The 20,895-nt window shown below is 34.7% G+C and overlaps 1 protein-coding gene across 5 annotated transcripts in view; it reads right to left on the reverse strand.

The window, feature by feature from the left end:
* Positions 1-20,895, reverse strand: part of TRPS1 (transcriptional repressor GATA binding 1) — a 261,099-nt gene that overhangs the window by 170,604 nt on the left and 69,600 nt on the right. For all 5 annotated transcript variants that reach the window (XM_033203219.1, XM_033203222.1, XM_033203221.1 and 2 more), the window contains one exon: positions 7,531-8,134. In XM_033203219.1, the coding sequence (XP_033059110.1) occupies positions 7,531-8,134 (604 nt within the window). The remainder of the gene's footprint in view (positions 1-7,530; positions 8,135-20,895) is intronic.

Here is a 20,895-nt window from a genome sequence, read left to right on the forward strand (position 1 = left end):
GGCGTAAACCTGGGAGGCGGAGCTTGCAGTGAGCTGAGATCTGGCCACTGCACTCCAGTCCGGGCGACAGAGTGAGACTCCGCCTCAAAAAAAAAAAAAAAAAAAAAAAAAAAAAATTTTCCATTTTGTACCTAAATTCTCATAAAAGTTTGATCATAATCACTACCTTTTTTAATGTTAGCAAAATTATAAAGTGTATTTTGCCTTTAAAAATAGATGTCTATACTGTATATACTTAGCATTTTCTTGTTATTCATGATGTTACACATATATACATTTCCATGGTAGAAAATGGTTTATACTTTTCCTAATTAATAGGTCCAAAGGAATTCTTCAAAATTAAGAAACTATATTTTTTAAAAGAAGCAAGTTAACATATAAAATCACAAGTGAGAGGGAGGCATTTAATAATTCTGAGATGAACAATGATGCCAAACGCTCAATTTATCACAAGTGTGCTGCTGTCAGAAAAACAAAACAAAACTAAGATTCCTTTGCTTCACTCCTAACCACTGATATAAAGTTGTGTTCCAGACTTCCTTGTATTTGTAAATTATGGTTCATAACAAAAATCTGTAAATAGTATTGCTTCTCCAAAAGGAAAAAGGGTCTTCAAATATCAGTGAAACAATTTGCCTTTCCTTAAACTAATAAATAACACAACTAGATACAGCAGCACTTAGCTTGCCAAGCTTCCTTAACAGGCAGAGCATTCTACTAATCAATGCCTTTGCCTATAAACAAGGAAAGTTTTTGAACAGAATCTAAGGGAAGGGAGAATATATATATCATATATATATGAGACAATGGAGACAATATTTACCTTTTTGGTGAGAATAACAAAATCCACAAAAATCCAAAATATAACTTTGTTGTGGCATTTTAGGTATTAATGGACCTGTAAAACGGACCCATCAGACTGGGCTCTGCCAGAAAATTACCAGATTCACATCAACACTACATACCTCATTTTTGAATTATTCTGGCCCTGTGCTCCTGAAACTTGGGCCACCTTCTGTATACTCTTCACTTCCAACATCTAAGAATGCTCAACAATGGGTCCTTTTGGGGGCCCTGTTATCTCCTGACTCATGCAGTCCATGGAAAAGAGAAGCCAAGCGAAAGATAGTTATACAGGAAATAATGAACAGATACTGTGCTAAAGGATAACATTTCACAGTGGCTGCAAACCTACAGTCCAATTCACTAAGATACATCTGCTTCACCTGCTTTAGAAACCTGGGCCAGCAGAACTATGCCAGACCTCACAAACAGTCTAGGTTACAAAAACGTTGTTGTTGTTGTTTTTCAAGTGTTGTTAATGTGGGTGGGAGTGTAAACTAGGGCAGCCACTATGGAGAACAGTACGGAGGCTCCTCAAAAAACCGCAAACACAACTACATACATGATCCAGCAATCCCTCTACTGAGTAGTTTTCCAAAGGAAAGGAAATTAGTATATCAAAGAGACACCTATCTCCCATGTTCACTGCAGCACTATTCACAATAATCAAGATATGGAATCAGCCTCGGTGTCCAACGACAGATAAATGAATAGACAAAATGAGGTAAATACATACAATGGAATATATTCAGTCACAAAAAAGCATGAAATTCTGTCATTTGCAGCAATGTGAATAGAACAGGTGGACATTATTTTAAGTGAAATAAGCCTGGAATAGGAAGTTAAACACTGCATGTTCTCACTTACATGTGGAAGCTAAAAACAAAAAAAAGAGTTGATCTCGTAGAAACCAAAAACAGAACGAAGATAAGAGAATAGGAAGGGTAGGGGGAAAGGGAGAATAGGGAGAGATCTGTTGAAGGATATGAAGTTACAGCTAGACAGGAGGAGTAAGTTTGAGTGTTCTGTAGCACTGTAGGATGCCTGTAGTTGATAGTAATATATTATGTAGTTTCAAATAGCTGGAATAGTGAATGTCCCTAATACAAAGAAATTACAAATGTTGAGGTGATGGATATGGAAATTACCCTAATTTTTCCACCATACATTATATGTATCGCAACAGCACTATGTTCTCCATAATACGTACAATTATTGTGTGTGCATTAAAAAAAGAAAGTGCTTTAAAAAATGTGTGGGCTAATGACGTAGACTTATAGAAAAGAAATTAGATTACTTGAAAACCTCATTAATCAAACTAATAAAACCAAACTTCTATACCTATGGAATTGGTTTTAGTTGTTTTCTACTATCAAAGATGGTATATAAATGTAAAAGATGAATAATCAATAAACAAGAAAAAGCTACTTAAATTTTACATGGTAAAACAGAATTGTCATGTTCGGTGTTACACATAATGAATTTGATACATGGATTGTATTTTTTAAATCTCAACTGAAACATATGTGAATTTAAATCATATATTTTTCAAATAGATGTCAACAGAAATACATCTATATAGCACAGAAGCACAGACATGTGCAAGGATTCCTCATCTCTGCATATAGTCAATAATTTTTAATTATTTATTTTACTCTCAGGCAAAGAAAATATCAACTGCTACCTAAAGAGAAACTACTAACAGTGCCTAAAGTCACGGCTTCATAACCAGTTTTTAGAAAGGTATATACTTCCCATTTTTCCTGATATAGTCTGATCTCTTTGGTACTTTATGCACAAGTAAAAAGTTCCAATCGGGTGAGAAAACAGTTACATACGTAAACATTATGTTAAGTCAGTGCTACCTCTATGAAAACTGGAATTTTGCTTTCATGTTAATTAAATATGAAGCAAACCAATTAATATCACTTTTCACTTCAGACCATCTTTAGTTAAAAAAAAGCTCCTGCAGTCTTCTGTCAGTGGTTGTAAAGGCATTCAACATTGTCACTTGTTTAAACGTCTGTTTGGCTGCCAACTGACTGTCCCCAAAAGAACATTTTTGCATCTCAATAGTCTGTCCGGTATCAACAATCTTTAAACTATAAATTTAACGCTGCTGAAGAAAAGGGGAAATAACATTCGCATTGTACTGTCCTGGTATCACACTTACAAAACGAACAAATAATCAGACTATTTCCACTTATCTAGCACTCTGCATCTGAGGATCTCAAATGGCCTGACAAACGTTAATTAACTAAGCTGCACAACACTCCTGTGAGGGTGGCAGGCAGTATGATCCTCTCCAAGCAACAGATGAACGGAGATCCCGGGAGGCCCTTCCTTTGAAAGTCAGTGGCTCAAGCTGGAACTCAACTTCCAGAACTTGGAACTCAACTCCCCAGGCCCATGGTTGAGCATCTTTGCTGAAGCCAAGCAGCACAAAATGTAGAAGTTACAACTGACAGACTTTCCTAAATTTAAACTGGAAACCAAGATCAATCTCAAGGAGATTTATCTTTCCTCTAGGTACAAGAAAAAAGTGCTCTAATAACTACAGCATTTGAACCTACGTAAGAATCTGAGCTATGAGTTATCTGGAACATTCTGTTTTGGCAAATAACATGGAGGAATTTACCTGAATGTTGATTTGCCATGAGCTCCCCCTAAAGATTAACCCAATAAGCTTAACTGTACTTCTGTATTTTATTAACAAATGAAAAACTATACGATGTTGGTTAATATTTTTGTGAAATTTAATCATCAATTTTTGGATCCTTATTCATATAGTTATCAGCTAAAAAGCCAAATTTTCTGCAATGGAATATCCAATCTAAAAATTCCATTACAAAAATAAAATCCAGAATTTTTTATTCAGGAAACAATAAGATTAATACAGTTGCATCTGCATAAGTTTATCTAAAAAATAAAAACCTTTGTGTAGATGTGCATCATAAAAAAAAAACTTGTCAGAAAAGTAGACAACTTTACATGAATGCTGACTATACTACACTATTTAGTTTAAAAGGGTTAAGAAATATCTATTGGAATATATTAAATAATTTACTTATACTTTTAGCACAGGTAATTTTAAACATGCTAACCTCTTCACAGACCTAAACCATAAATCTCAAAAACATTGAGTTTTCAAAATATTATTAGTAAATGTTGGTGACCACTTTCACGAGGTGATTCATGTTTTATAAGATCTATTCTAGAAATGTTAAGATAATAAATTAAAGTTGTCATATAAGCTGAGACTATTTGTAGCAAAGATTCTAAAGGCCTTACTTCTTCCTACTAATACAAGAAAATACTCAAAAATTTTGTAGAAATATTGTGTGATTAATATGCAACATGAAGTCTAGTTTTACTAGAGTAATTTATAAGATCAAGTTTATGGCAATGTGCCTTTTGTCATACTCAAAGCACAGTAGTCAACAAAGAGGCACATGCAACTTAAAATTTTTATATCAAGATCAACTTCGTACTAATAACAAGGGAAAAATATAGACATTCACTAAATAAAAATACACATAAATGATATCATATTGAACACAAAACTTAAGCCAAACACTGACCCTGCCTAGGCCAAAAAAAGGAGAAAACCAGTAATGTTAATGAAGAGAACATTTCGAAATTTTAGCTCTTCTTGTGATTCTTATATTTCCTTCCTCACTTTGAGGAGTACAGCAAACTTTCATTGCTAAAACCAGTAAAAAAAAAAAAAAAAAAAAAAAGTTATCAGAAAGACTAATATGCTAAAAGCAACATTTAATTATGTGCTTTGTAACACAATTCTAACTACATTAGGCCTTTTATTTTAAAATGTTAAATATTTACCACCATAGTATTGAACTATATTAAATCAACATTTTCTGTTGTGCAAGTTTTCCATACTTAACTCGTGATATCACTCTGCATAGTATTTTTAAATGGTTAAGTTTTACCTTAGCATTAGAAACTGGATATATAAATGTATTAATACACTTGCTCTATTAATGCTATGTTGAATAAACTATTTAATTTAACAGGTACTTTTTAAATCTGATAGTTTACATCCCTTCAATTGCTTACAATTTCCAAATAATTGTAAAGTAGTTACTTTCGAGTTCTATTTTATTGTTTAAAATATATAAATATGCATTCTGTAGGCATATTTATATACTACTGTAATTTCTGTTCAAAACATGTAAATTATATTTGTCTATTTCTATGGTGTATTTTAAATTATTACAGGACATCTTCAGTAATAACTATGCCTCTGCAACTACAAACTTCAAGTACTTTTTTTTTTTGCCTTTAGTAAACATGACCTCAGAATTCTGCTTTTTTTTTTTCTACCACCGGCAGGGTAACGAATTAGAGGTATGTATTCGCTATGATAATTTGGGAATACCAATACCACCAAAGTAGAATTTGTGTCAAATTCATAATCAGAATGGGCTGTTTCTTAATTCTGTTAGGTGTCTTGAAAAGCGCATCATCTAAGATATGTAAACACTGAAAATTTCATATACAGCTAATAACCTAAATGTTGCACTATAAATTAAATTGGCTACCCTTCCTATTCCAAATATCCAATAAAATTGGTGATTTCCAAAAGCACTATTCAAATATAAAATGTTAATCTTAAAAGATTTAAATTTTATTACAACCACAGAATGATTCGATGCTCTTCCTTTTATATATGCATATGCATGTATATGTATATATTAATGTAATTTTATCAGATCTCTGAAATTTAGTAGATTACAGCCTTTGAAGATAATAAATCATAGGGTTGGAATTTGGCTATTATTGTAGAATATAGCTAAGGAGTCTCTTGCTGAAGGTTTCCTACTTCAGCAGCTAATGTGGAGGAACTGAAAAGGCGGTTAAAATGATGCAATAGAACTTGAAATCAGGGATTTAAGGAAGTGGAGGAATTGAGAAAAACAATTTTTTAGAAAAGTATTATCATCTCCATCTTGCTGAAAAAATGCAAGCACTACACTCAGGTTTCTTATACCATTGCTTAATAAATTGTCATTTCAAAGTCTTAGACTATATAAACAATGGCAGAAAAGGTAATATTCCAGAAACAGTCAAACAATATGGCGTCAAATGAAGATGTCATGGATGAAAACAACTTTAAGTGGAAAAAGGAAGGAAAGGGGTTCCAGGGATATAGATATAAGGCCCCCAAATATACCATACTCTGAAAATGCAGTATGAATGTAATGAAACACAGGACATTTCATTCCTGCCTTATAACCAGAGGCCGTAAGTCACTTGAGGCCAGAGGAGTAATGACATGCTGAGAAAACAACAAATATTGACAATTATAAAAATGCAGCTCCATGTATATCCACTGGAAGGGAGTTCCCTAAATTGAACCCCCTCTTGAAGGGCACAGAAACTGTTTCTCTTTTCTCCGAAGTTACTCATAATAAACTTGCTTCTTCCCTCCAGGAAGGATTCTTTGTTTCTCTCTGTACAGGGGGCATCTCCTCTTCTGTATTCAAGCCCTTCTCTTAGCTCCAGGGCATGACTACAGATGGGAAAGGTAACAGCTTTTATAATTAACTGTGCACCTCTAAGGGGCGTTTTTCAACTCCGCTAGAGAATACTGAGAAGCACAGATAGGCTTCAGAGAATTTGCAGGAAATGAGAGCAGAGCAGCCAAGCAGACATTGGGAGGAGCAATTTTTCTTCCCAGTATACATCCAGAGAGAACTGACTGGTCTATGACCCGCAGGTCAAAGCACGGGGCTAATGGAATTCTATTTCCTAACTGGATCTTTTGTAAAGGTTAGCTAGTTTCTGATCCTACCTTCTATGCACAAACAAAGCTTCAAAATCATCCAGAAAAGCTCAAAACTTTCAGAGTTAAGGTAAAATGTCCAAGAGGTGGTGTGTCAGGCATTGAGCAACTACTACTTATTGGGACCTTATGAATTTTCAAAATCTAAATTTTTTTTTAACAACGCTGAGTCTACAGAGTATGAAGAGAGCAATCGAGGATCTTACCTTACTCAGAGGTTTTGTTTTCTTTATCCACATGGAACTAGGTCTTTCCCCCTAAAAGATCCTGTTCATATCAAATGCATGGCACTCTTCTTTGGCCGCTTTGCACACTATTCACATTTAGGCTTTTCTCATTCTTCCCCCTCTTGTTGGCAACTCGACAACAGCGAGCATTGTCATTTGTACATAATAATATCGTGGGTTTTAAAAAACTGTATTTTTGTATAAACATCTCATCAAGGACATTACATTCTTAATGATTTAAATCTCTTCTGATTTCCTTATTAACCATATACTGTCATAGCAGCTTAAAATTTAAAAGTCATTTAGTTATTTCAATGTAACAGATGTACATCCTTCTGGGATTCTAAACCTCCCTTCTCCAAATATGGCCTTGTTGTTTTGCATAGTCACCAGGAATGATTAACCAACATTCAATCTGAGCTAAGAGCAAAGACAAACAAGTGACTGCCTAACACTGTATCAAGTAAGTGCACAGCACACACAAACACACATGAGCTACTTGCTGCCACTTTGGCCTTAGGAGTCTAAATCCCCAGATTGAGACAGATCATTAAGTTTCACTTCACACACAACACAATCCCATATAGAAAGAATGTGTGTTCCTCCTTTAGCCTTTCAAAACAAATGAATTATTTAAAAATGAAACCTTCCTACCCGTAACAGGGACTGGGATTCATCCTTGGGCTTGTTTTCTCCCGATGCAGGATACTGCTGGGGGAGGGCCCCAGACTTCTCTCCACCAGCTGGCACCCCCTGCAGGAATCCCTTGGTTTCCACAGCCAAGCCATAAATAGGTCGCGCCAGATGGGCAGCTTCCACATTGGGGCTATCCCTTAGAGTCTTTGTCTGCTCTTGGGTGCCGGACACAGGCGTCAGCAGCCCCAGGCTTGCTTGGGTGTATGACGGACTGCCCCGCAGGATTTCTGCCCCTCTCCAAGTCACGCTGCGAAGGTCATCACTGGAACTCTCGGTCCAAACTTTCTCTTTGAGCCCGTCCTTCTCCTCCAGCTTCTCTCTCTTCACCACACTCTCAGAAACTGGCTCTCCCATTTTAGAGTCTGCAGTGAGCAGATTGTAGACCTTGAAGTCAATTTTGGGCTCCTCCTTGATGGTGGATATGGCATGACCGTCCTCTTCGCCGTTGGCTGTAGTGATGTCCTGTTCCTGGCAGTGAACAGTGTTGAAGTGCTCCAGTAGTGACTGAGTATCAGCAGCTGTAAAACTGCACTGACGGCATTTGTAGCAGCTGTGTGCTCTCCTGGAGAAGAAGAAAACAGTTATTGCAAAGACAGCGTTCTGGAGGGTTGTTTCATTTTTAATAGCCTTTAAGCACCTGAATTTTCTACCTACTCATGCAATGTAGTAGGTAGAAAGAACTACAATATTCTTAACATCCAAAAACTGGAATGTAATTAACTGGCATTTTCAGTTCTATATAAAGTTCCCTTGTTATATTAGCAGTAATAGCTATAACACAGACACACAGACACACACACACCATGCACGCACGCACGCACGCTGCTCGTGCTTGGGCGCATACATTCCAGGTGATTAGCATTAAAACTGGTTAGTTTGCATTATTATTAAATGCCCCACTCTGTTCATTTTACCTTGATAGATGCATTGTACCCTGACGGATAATCATTAATTATATTATTTAACTCACTATTCTTATGTTTTCACACCTGATTTCAAATGCCCTTTTCACTTTCTGTTTTTAAACTAAATTGAGGATTTCCCCCCTGTAGATATACTTCAATTTCTAATGCTGAAGTGCTTTGTACAGCTTTTTAATATATTAAAAGGAACTAAATTTAAATATAAAATAATAAATCATTATCAAATTATGAAATGATTTGAAAAAAGAAATAAAGTATTATTTTCAGTCATCAAATTTAAATCCATTTAGTGAATAAAATATTGCTGACTGATATAAACTCTAGAAAATAAGATGTACATATAACGTATGATTTTTCTTGAAACAAAGTCTATCCATCTATGAGAACATATACACATTCAAGAAATTGAGTGTCTGTTGAGTGTCAAACATCTTAACAGAGACTTTACAAATATATTCATTAAAAGGGGGTGTGTGTGTGTTTTCTTTTTAAATGGCATAAAACAAGACGATTTTATTATCAAATCCCCTACCATCTTCTGCTGTTAAAGAGAGAACAGTAACTGCTATATTAGGACAAATATTTGATTAACAAAGAAGAACAGAAGTATTGCACTGTAAAAAGCATACCCAAAAGATACACAAGTGATGTGGAATAAGGTATATTTTGTCTAACTATAAAAGCTATGTATGGCTTTCTAAATAAATATCGGGGAAACACTTTCTACTTCCCTGATATAACTTGCTATGAATTACCAACTTAAAGTAACAAAATAAATTTTGCGAGATATTACTTTAAGCTGTAAGATACAAGTTATGTACTCATATATGTAATTTTTGATAATCATCAAAATATTTCTTTGCCAGGCACTGGGTACACATTGGTGAATAAAAGATAGAAAGTCTTTGCCCACCTGGTGCTTAGAGTCTAGTCAGGAGAGACTAGACAGGAAGTTTCACATGACTATAAGTCTGTAAGGACAAAGTGTGACAGGTACTAAGAATGAAATGGATGGTAATTGGTGTCAAGGGCTGCGCAGGTAATTAGGAAGGACTTTCTGAGGGAGATATACGAAATCAAAGGGTGAAAAGAAGCTATCCGTGGAGGATGAGGAAGGGGAAAGGAAGCCACATTCTAGCAAGTCTGAGACACTGAAAAGAGGACATTGTGGTTTTAGAGGAATAAACGATAGGAAGAATGTCAATTGACAAGCTTGAAGGGTTATCTAGAGCTCTGTAGGTCATGGTAGGGATAGGAGATCTCTTCAAAGGTAAAGGAAGGCAATCAGCTGGGGAGTAGGTGCTCAGCTGCATGTTTTCATTACTTGGGGGCTGTAATGTTTATCAATAACTTCATTTCTTTATAAGACATGTCAGATGGCTGAAATTCCAAAAGAATGTTCCTATTTTATGGAAGCAAAATTCAAAGGTATAAAGCATGTAACAAAATCTCAGGTGTTTGTTGAGAGTGCTTAATGTAGCACACAAGAGCTTACATTTTGTCGAGTAAATATGGATATTTACTTTTTACAGAAAATTGTTTCCAATCTTTTCTCCTATTTTTTCATTAAGTAGTAAAGATAAATACAACAAATGACAAACAGTGGGAGGATGAATTGACCATAAAAGCACAATAGTAAAATTAATTTCCTCAAGTGAAAATAGCCTAACCTTTAATGTGAAGATGGTTATGACCAAGAGAAACAATCTTGCCACCAATGTCAAGGCCAGAAAATTCAAAATCAGGACTAAGAATACCAAAGACAATAGACAATACCTAAAATCTAGGACCTAGAACCTCTGTGGATCTCATCTACAAAAGCTTCTTATCAAAACCACATTCTAGCCAGGGACCGGTGGCTCATGCCTGTAATCCCAGCACTTTGGGAGGCAGAGGCGGGCAGATCACCTGAGGTCAGAAGTTCGAGACCAGCCTGACCAACACTGTGAAATCCCATCTCTAATAAAAATACAAAAACTAGCTGGGTGTGGTGAAGGGAGCCTGTAATCCCAGCTACTTGGGAGGCTGAGGGAGAAGAATTACTTGAACCTGGGAGGCGGAGGTTGCAGTGAGCCGAGATCATGACACTGCGCTTCAACCTGGGCGACAAAGCGAGACTCCACCTCAAACAAAACAGAAACAACAACAAAAACACACACATTCTAGTTTAACTTAATGGGAGATAAACACATAAATCCAAAATTACCCTACTGAATATATTCTACACAATATATTGAGTCATGGAAATTAACAACAACAACAAAAAAAACTTTTGAAAGCACTTAGCAAACCATGATTAATTTTCACCCCAAGATGGTTAGAATGGACTCACTGTCTACTTTAGCATATTTGTGGTTCCTTGACATGGTGAGATCTCTGCTTGAAATCTCTAAAGAGATCCATGCCTATAAACTAAGACTATAAATTACCACTGACACTTCTACCAAAACTGGTAAATCCAGTGACAAAGTGCCAAAGGATTATAGTGATTGCGTTTCAAGATATTAAGACTGTAAATACCAGGATGACAAGAAGGAGAAACGATCAACATATATGAAAAGAAATACAAAATTCTTGTGGACCACACAGCAAAATTATTTTCAAACAGTAGTCTCTTAGTTCTTACTGGTGAAACAACCAACCACATGTAAGAGTGTAGACTCTTAAGGAGAACGCTTAAGCTTCAAACTTTGGCTCTGTATTCTACAATGTAAGTCACTTTGAATAATTTACTGAACCTGTCTCAGTTTCCTCATCTGCAAAATGAAAATAAAGTTGTCTCTTGATAGGGTTCTTGTGTATATTAAGGAAGTAAATGAGAGTTAATCAGTATAAATCCTAAAATTAAATAAAGCCCCTCTGTTCCCTGTGAATCCACATTCTGTACTGTTTCTGCAAGAGTTTAAACTTACAAACTGATGATTTGGTATCATTCTTTGCCATTCCCCCATGTACCTCAACCACTACAAAAAATATATACGTATTTTTAAAACCAAGTGTATGTCCTAGAAGATCCTTTGCTTTAGGACATGGCCCGGCAGAATATAGTCTATGCTTTTCTGCTTCATCTGGCAGCATTCAATGACATGGAAGAATGAGCAGTTTAGCCTTTCACTGCTTGATTGTCAAGCTTTACTCTTTTTTCATTAATAGCAGTCAGAGCCAGTATCTTCAAATTCTAAATAACAAAGACAGTAAGGGCATTACCTGTGTTTTATTAAAACCTTGGGAAGTAAGGATGTTTTATGAATGTATTCATTAAAAGTTGTTTAGAACATGGCATATCTAGGAATATACCTAAGTAATTAAGATTATGTTGCTTCAGCATCTACTAATTCTGAATAAAGATGAAGGGATAGGGGTCGATTAAAAATATTTCTAGGTTGCAGAATCAGTAGATATTGAAGTTACATCATCTTCATCTATTATTTAACTAGTACTTCCTCCCAAATATACAAGGTCCTAGGTCCCTGCCCAAAACATGAGTTCATTACAGGGTATCACACCCTGAGACAAGGTGTCTGAGTCTTCTAGGTTTTCTAGTTTGAAGTTCCTGTCCCAAAAGAAAACTCCCTGACTCCTGGCATGTCTCAGCAGGAGCTGCTCTGATCTGCCCAGAGAGGACCTCGTGAACCAACCGACCTAGGCAAAACCGCCCATGGTACAGGTGCTGGAGAGCTGTAGGAACACAGAGAATAGTGGGGATACGTATAAAGTACAAAGGAAACAGAAAGTGCAGGGGTAAGTTTTCCGTGAGAACCAGGTTTTATGTAGAAAAGGAAAACACATTTTAACAGGAAGGATATTACAACGTTGTAAAAACAAGCTCAATTCACACTTCTTTTGAAAGTTCAAAGCACTCATGTCTACAGGTTCTCACGTTCCACTGAAGTATATGGCCCATTTCACAGATAGTAAAATGGAGAAAGAGTGCCTTGCCCATTTCATCTATACCAAGCCAAGAACACAGGGCTTCAAATTCCCAGAACAACGTTTTATTTTTCTATTTTCCACTGCCTACCTTTCTAATTGTATATAAATGTAAACTACTGATGATATGCCAAGTGAAAACACAAGGGATGGAAAAGGTCTTCTAAGAGAGAAAAAAGAAACTGACTACAGCAATGGTTTGCAAAACAGGCTGGGCAGCATTGCAACCTGAAGAGTTTCTTTCTCAGCAATAGAGATTCCAAGTCTTCCTTGTCCCACTGAACCAGAATATCCTGGGCATAATCTGAGAATCTAAATGTTTAACTTTAGCAAAGTCCTCAAATGACACCAATGCAGGGACCAGTACCCATAAACTGTATTACTAGCTACATCATGGCTCTAAGCAACTTAATGAATAAACGCACAAGACATCTCCTAACTCCCAAGGCTTTAATAAAATACAGGCAATGACCTTGCAATGACCTTACTATTATTGTTATTCAGAATCTTAAGATTCTGGGTCTTACTACTATTAATGAAAAAAGAGTAAAACTTGACATTTTAGCAGTAAACTGCTAAACTGCTCAATCTTTCAGGCTATTGAACACCACTAGGTGAAGCAGAAAAGGCAATCTGCTACAAAGTGCTCTTGAGACTTGAACAACTCCTTTCTCCTTATATTCTCAGACCTAAATGAATGACAAAAAATATATTAAAAAGACAACATTACTGTCAAAAGCCTGGAGCAATATACACTTTTCAATAACCTATGCTAAAATCTAGACCAATGCTTCTCAAACTAATGTGTAAAAATCACCTGGGGATTTCATTCAAATTCATATTCTGATACTGGAAGACTAGGGCAGGATCTAATATTCTGTATTTCTTCATTTATTTCAAATTTTCCCAGACCCTGATACTATTCTGTATTTCTTACCAACTCCTAGATGATGCCAATGCTGTTGGTCCCCAGACCACATCTTGAGTAGCAAGAATCACGCAACTATGGTCATAAATAACTCATGAGAAGTGTGTTGGCTTGGAGTGTACTTTTAATATACCTGTTTATACTCGGCACTTTCAGAACATTCCCAAATGATTTTTTTTAAGAGACGAGGTCTCACTATGTTGCCCAGGCTGGCCTTGAACTCCTGAGCTCAAGGGATCCTCCCACCTCAGCCTCCTGAGTAGCTGGGATTCAAGGCATGCACCACCATGCTGAGGTCCAAGAAGAATATTTTTATGAATGGCAACATTGTTATCATTCTTAAGTCACATACACCTACTGAGTCAACACTCACAGCTGTATAAAATAAACTACAAGCACAAAATTGTCAGGAATAATCCCAATTCATTTTTTCTTTATCACTGTTTGGAGATTGTCTTTAAATATTCTTTAGTGCTAGGCCATTTACATACACTGCCCGCAGCAATAACACGAAGAATATATTTCCACCCCACTTTGCAGATAAAGAAGTGGAAACACAGACGAGTTAATTAACATAAAAATATTGAAGGCAAAATAGAATACTTTTGCTCTTGTCTATGGTTACTGTTTCATGTACGTTATTTGATAGTTAAAGCAATGGTTGTTCAGGAATCAGTACCTAAAAGATTTGAGCATATTCTCTGCCATGTATTATTCTCTCAATAATAACTGACAAGATCTTCAATATAATGTCACACTTCCAAATCATAAGACTAGATTATAATAAACCCCAGTAAAAGGAAACTTTTCTCAAGAATAAAAGTTTAGTCATTGTGAAAGTACATTAATGTGGATCCTCCTCCAACCTACTAAACGCATTTTCTTTTCATCAGCATTAACATGAAAACTTCAAAGACATTCAGGAAATTTTTCCTCTATTTCTCAAGACCCAACTTAACCACCCCCTCATCCATAAAGACTTCCCAAATGATTCGATCCAAGAAGAAATTTAGTGTCTTCCTCATTACTCTAAATTCTTGTATTCCTCTTCAGTTTTTTTAATCACAGATGGTATTTGATTAAAATCATATATACCTCACTTTACAAGTATATGTAATTACCCTAAGGTTGAAACCAAAGCTCACACATCTATTGATTCCCCTCATCACAAAACATCCAAATAGACAGTAAGTATCTGCTTAATAACAAAGAAATGGACAATCACAGCTCTGGACGTTCAGGATGCTGGATTTAAGATGTAGGGTCACAAAGCAGTGGAGAAATATTAAGATGTACAGTGATATTTTACAGATGGCATATTTTGAGTGATCCTATGAATAAACTCTTCATTAGCTAAAAACTCCTAAAACTTCTGGGTACATTAAGCCAAACTAATTTCAAATTTTTTACAAATATATGCTTTGCATTAATTTAAATGCTATATCCTCCTGCCACACTGATAGCAAACACTTTCTTCATATCATCTGAGGAAAAAGATGTCGTTTTATAGATCTCCTTAGCATAAGCATAAGGTCACACATAAAACACAGAATGCTCAGTTAAATTTAAATTTCAGATAATAAATGAATGTTTTAGTGTATGCTGCATAAAATATTTGGGACATGCTTTTATAAAATGTCACTGTGTCCCATACAATATTCGACAATGTGGAGACAAGTCAAAGAAATTTTGATTAAAGAACTAAATCATGCTTTCTCTCTAGGCAAACGACATCAAGTTGCCTAAAAATATCAAATTTGTATTTAACTCAAGCGACTTAGAACCTCTGTGAAAAAATAAGTGTTATTCCTTATTCTACTTTATAGAATTTTCATGTGCCATAAAAAAGCATTTTTATCCTTCCATGTTTCAATGCACAATAGCCTTTATTCACAATAGTAGTATTTCATTCATTAGTAGAGAATATTATGAATTATTTTCATAATTCATAAAGCATTGAGGAACGCTTCTAGAAAGAAATCAGCTAAAAGATGCTACTCCTTTACTACACTCTGATAATATTTTTATTTTTATAATAAACCAACCCACAGTGTATGTGAAGTACAGCTCTGAGGGATGCCTTGTTTTTTTCTTTTAAATGTTAACTTGAGATTTATGTCATCATTTGAAGAGCTCTTTTTACTAAATAACAGTATATTACTTTCAATATTTTTTAAATCTTAAAGACAATCAATGAATAATTTAAACCACAGTTTTTATTCTTCAATGACTAAATGAGGCATCCAAGTAAATGAATAAATCATAAATACTAATTGATCAGACTTTTAGAGGTATTTTTTGGTTATTACAGAATCAAACAACTACAGATAAATTATCACAGAAGTGGGGAAAAGGAAGGCGATTCAAATACTTAAGTTTAAATGTAGTTCAAGTAGGTCTGAAATCTAACAAAGTTAGTCATTTTTGTAATATATGCATTGTTGGTATAAATGTCAACAACAAGTGGCATGTGGCATTACTGACACTGTAAAATGATAAAATGAAAAATGAGAAAAGAGTGGCAGGAACAAAGACAAAAACAGAATTACAGATGGATTATTAGGTCAATCCTTGAGAACTATAAAATAGTTAAAAGAGGAGAAACAGTCTACAGAAGATAATCCAAGACAAATTGAAATTCTGGATGAAAATAATTATGCTGTTTACTCATCCTGCATTTTTAAGTTGAAATAATCTGATTAGGATTTGCTCAGTAATAGTAACTGGCTTTTGGGGAGATGGAATGAAGTGCTTATATCTTCAAGTAGTAGAAAAAATACTAGTAACACCGTACCTTAAAAATCAAACTTAGGATTCCCTTTAAAAGGCAAATGTTCCCTACAAAATGTTCATATAGAAAGACAAGTCTTTCTACAAAATAGGAAGTAAATAAGGAATAGGAAATTATTTATACAAATGAAAATGGAATTGAAACTGTGGCTAAAATGTATTTTATTCCAAGACTTGATAACTGTTCTTGCATAGTATTCAGAAGCATTAGTTCTGAAATTCCTAATAAATAATGTATACAAATAAAGGTAATGGCTTGGTGAGGTTTTGTTTGCTTGTTTGTTTTTTGGTGAACTGTAATATCCTGGATAACTTTTTGTCTCACAATAGGTATTTTCTAATTGAACTACCATGCCTATTTCAAGGTATTACAAACAACTGATTTATTAGTTTTTTTTTTTAAATATGACAGATAACATATACAAATATAAATGTAACCATGAAGGCCCTCAGCCTTTTAGAAATTCTGTATTAACTCACTGTATACTTGGAATTTTTAGATACGTTGATAATTAAATGATTATCATAAAAATCCCTTCTTCAGAATCAGCAAAGTACGCAGTCCATATTCTTTCACGGAGTTTTTGTGAGATAGAGACTGAGCAGGACCTAAATTAATTTGACCACCTACTGCAACCAATGTCAATGCTTTCAGTCTGAGTTTACCTATTTTATGTCTGAAAGTTGAAGCACTGTTTAAAAATTTTAAAATGCATTCGTAAATCTCTTAACACACAGAGTCTTGTCATTGCATACACTACCCAAATATGTGTGCGGTTTTCCGCATTTTAGCCAACAATGAACATTTTAATATTTGTACTAGACAATAATTATATTACTGAGTCTGTGGCAGTTCTTTAATAGTAAGTTCTTTAACAGCGAGATTGATCATTGATTCATATATTTAATCTACATGAGCAGTGATGAGAATTGATGCCTCATTTTTTTTTATTTTAAAGTTGTACAATGTATGTTAGTGACATACAAATAAATACACACACATATTCATTGACATCTAAGTTTGCAAACAAATTAAAAACTGAACTCATTACAGAATCATAGAATGTGATTTTACATAAATTGAGATCTATCTGTGTGGAAAGAGGAAGAGATTCTAAATGCATATAGATATGATTACATATGATAAAGAAAGTACTATTTATGGTACAGTGGAATATATGTATATGATCTACATGAGTATCTCATATATACATATATGTATGCATACATACATATATACATGTGTGTATATATCATATGTATTTATACATATATACATGCATGTGTATATATATTTATACATACATATATACATGTGTGCATGTCATATGTATTTATACATACATATATAGGTATGTGTATACATCAGATGTATGTATGTGTATAATCAGATGTATTTATACATGCATATACATATATGTATGTGTATACATGCATATGATATTCATATGTATATCATATACATATAACATGAATATTTGTATGCGGTTTTATTTTATCTTTTGAATTTATATAAAAAACTATCCCAATGTGACTTGTCTTTATCATCTGTTTTTATTCAGTCAAAATTAAGATTCATTTATGTTGTAGTCACTTGTCATTTACTAAATTCACTACTGTAAAACATTCCACTGCTTGAAAATTCTACAAATAAATTAATCTTTTTTGGAAAGACAATCAGAGTTTTCTCCTGTTTCTATTTTGGACTGACTTTGTTTTGGTTGTTCTTTCTAAAAAATGCAATTATGAACATTTTTGCACATGTTTCCTAGCAAACCTATGCAAAAGGTTTTCTTCTGAAAAGTAAAATTATGTAGTCACTGGGAATATGAACATCTGATATTGCCAAATTTGGCCAAATTTGCCTTCCAAAGTAGTATGTTCCAACCACTTCTATCCCTTATAAGGTGTTTTATTTTAAAATCTATGTTTTCTGAGATTAATAATCTCTCTTTTTTTATTTGGTTAGAATTGGCCCTGTATAACTTTATCAATCCTTAGCTTTTTGTTACTGAGGTCTAATTTCATTGCACTGAGTCAAAGGATATATGCTACGAGATACTGCTTTTTGAAATGTAATTTCTTTTTGACTTAATATATTGTCTCAGTTTTTATAACTGCTCTATATGTGCTTTAAAAGCATGTACATTCTCTAATTGTTTGGTACAGAATTTGTATATTTTTATTAAATCGGGTTTGATAATTTGTTGTTCAAATATTTTCCATTTTGAAAAATGTTTTGTGCTTAACTTTTAACAAGGAGTTTTCTTAAAACTTTATCATTGTGATTGTGGTGTATCATGTGTTCCTGTAGTTCCTCTATCACTTTTTGCTGTACTTATTTGTATTTACATGTTATGTATTTAGAACCATTGTATCTTCTGAAGAAGTTAAACCTCTTATTATGCAGTGATCCCTTCTTTCCTCCATATGCTGTTTGTAATAAAATCTTAAAATTGTATGAGATTAATAAAGATACCTCAATTTTCCTTTAGTTTATATTTGCTGGTATAACTAAGTCTATTCTCTTCTTTTGAACATCCAGAGACTTATGTTTCAGATGTATATCCAGTATGCAGGATATAGTTACAATTTTTTTAATATCATCTGATATCTTTTCAGTGGAAATGTTTAACACACACACGTTAAGACTTTTGATATCAGCAATTTTTGTAGATTTTACTTTAAAATGTCTATATGTCTAACTTTTCCCACATATTTTCTCACCTTTTTTTAAAAAGTTAATTGAATTTTATGGGTGTTCTTTATTTCATTATTCCATTTATTTCCTCCTCTATAGTTTTGGAAGTTACGCATTTATTTCCTATTCTTTCATTAGTTATCCTTAAATTTTTCCAAGTATATATAACAAAGTCCTAGCTCACTAACTCACCTTAGTCTTTGTCGCCCAGGTCAGTGGCATGATCATGGCTCACTGGGCCTCGATCTCCTGGGCTTAAGTGATCCTCCCATGTCAGTGCCTGAGTAGCTGGGACCACAGGTAATTATCACTATACTCAGATTTTTTTTTATATAGATAGATAGATAGATAGATAGATAGATAGATAGATAGATAAGATCTTGGTATGCTGCCCAGGCTGATCTCAAACTCCTGGGTTCAAGCCTTGGCTTCCCACATACTGGGATTACAGGTGTGAGCCACTGTGCCCCACCTAGTCTGTTCCTTTTTTAATTACATAAATGAGACAGGCAATGTTTGTTTAGATTTGCTCAGATGTTTCCCTGGTCTTCACTTATCAGAAAATGTCTCTGCTTTGCTCTTATTCTTGGGAGATAGTTTTGATGGTCACATAATACAAGGTTGGCTATTTGATGTTTTTTCAAAACTCTGAAAAATATTCCTCCTTCCTCCAGTTTCCATTGTTGCTAATAAAAAGTCTGTCAACCTAAATGTCTTTTCTGAGTAGTTTGTTTCTTGTTAGTCTACAGCTGCTCTCAAGGATGTCTCTGCCTTGGCATTCTCACTTTTGTTTCATGTGTGTGTAACTGAATTTATTTGTATACATCATCCTGTTTAGTGTATGCTACGCTTCTTTGTATCTGAGTATTTATGTCTTTCATTAGTTCTAGAAAATCGTTTTCCATTTTCTCCTCAAATACTGATTACCTACTCTCTATTCGCTGTATTTTCTTTCTTCTGGGACACTCATTAGATGCATGTTAGAAGAGCTCATTATATTCCACATCTTGCTATATGTCATTGATATTTTGCATCTCTTTTCTCTCTCTTATTCTGTCTAATGCCTCATTCTGATTAATTCATTTGCTCTCTTTAATTGTCTAATATGTAGTTTAATCAATCCATATGTTTTAAGTTTGTAGAGTTAATATTTCTCAATTAAAACAATGTTATTTGTTAATTTTTTGGTGATCTTTTTTTTTTTTTAATTCTACTTTAAGTTCTGGAGTATATGTGCAGAACGTGCAGGTTTGTTGCATAGGTATACATGTGCCATGGTGGTTTGCTGCACCTATTACCCATTATCTAGGTTTTAAGCCCCATGCATTAGGTATTTGTCCTAATGCTCTCCCTCCCCTTGCCCCCGACTCCCCAACAAGCCCCAGTGTGTGATGTTCCCCTCCCTGTGTCCATGTGTTCTCACTGTTCAACTCCCACTTATAGGTGAGAACATGCGGTGTTTGGTTTTCTGTTCCTGTGTTAGTTTGCTGAGAATGATGGTTTCCAGCTCCATCCATGTCCCTGCAAAGGACATGAACTCATTCTTTTTTATGGCTGCATAGTATTCCATAGTGTATATGTGCCACATTTTCTTTATCTAATCTATCATTGGTGGGTATTTGAGTTGGTTCCAAGCCTTTGCTATCGTGAACAGTGGTGCAATAAACATACATGTGCAAGTGTCTTTATAGCAGAATGATTTATAATCCTTTGGGTATATACTCAGTAATGGGATTGCTGGGTCAATTGGTATTTCTGGTTCTAGATCCTTGAGGAATCGTCACACAGTCTTTCACAATGGTTGAACTAATTTTCAGTCCCACCAAGAGTGTAAAAGTGTTCCTATTTCTCCACATCCTCACCAGCATCTGTTTGCTGACTTTTTAATGATCGCCATTCTAACTGGCGTGAGATGGTATCTCATTGTGTTTTTGATTTGCATTTCTCTAATGAACAGTAATGACGAGCAGTTTTTCATGGTTGTTGGCCGCATAAATATCTTCTTTTGAGAAGTGCCTGTTCATCTAGTCTCATGTTGCTTGATCATTTTT

Source organism: Trachypithecus francoisi, unplaced genomic scaffold (assembly GCF_009764315.1).
Source record: "Trachypithecus francoisi isolate TF-2019V2 unplaced genomic scaffold, Tfra_2.0 Lachesis_group7, whole genome shotgun sequence".
NCBI classification, from domain to species: Eukaryota; Metazoa; Chordata; class Mammalia; order Primates; family Cercopithecidae; genus Trachypithecus; species Trachypithecus francoisi.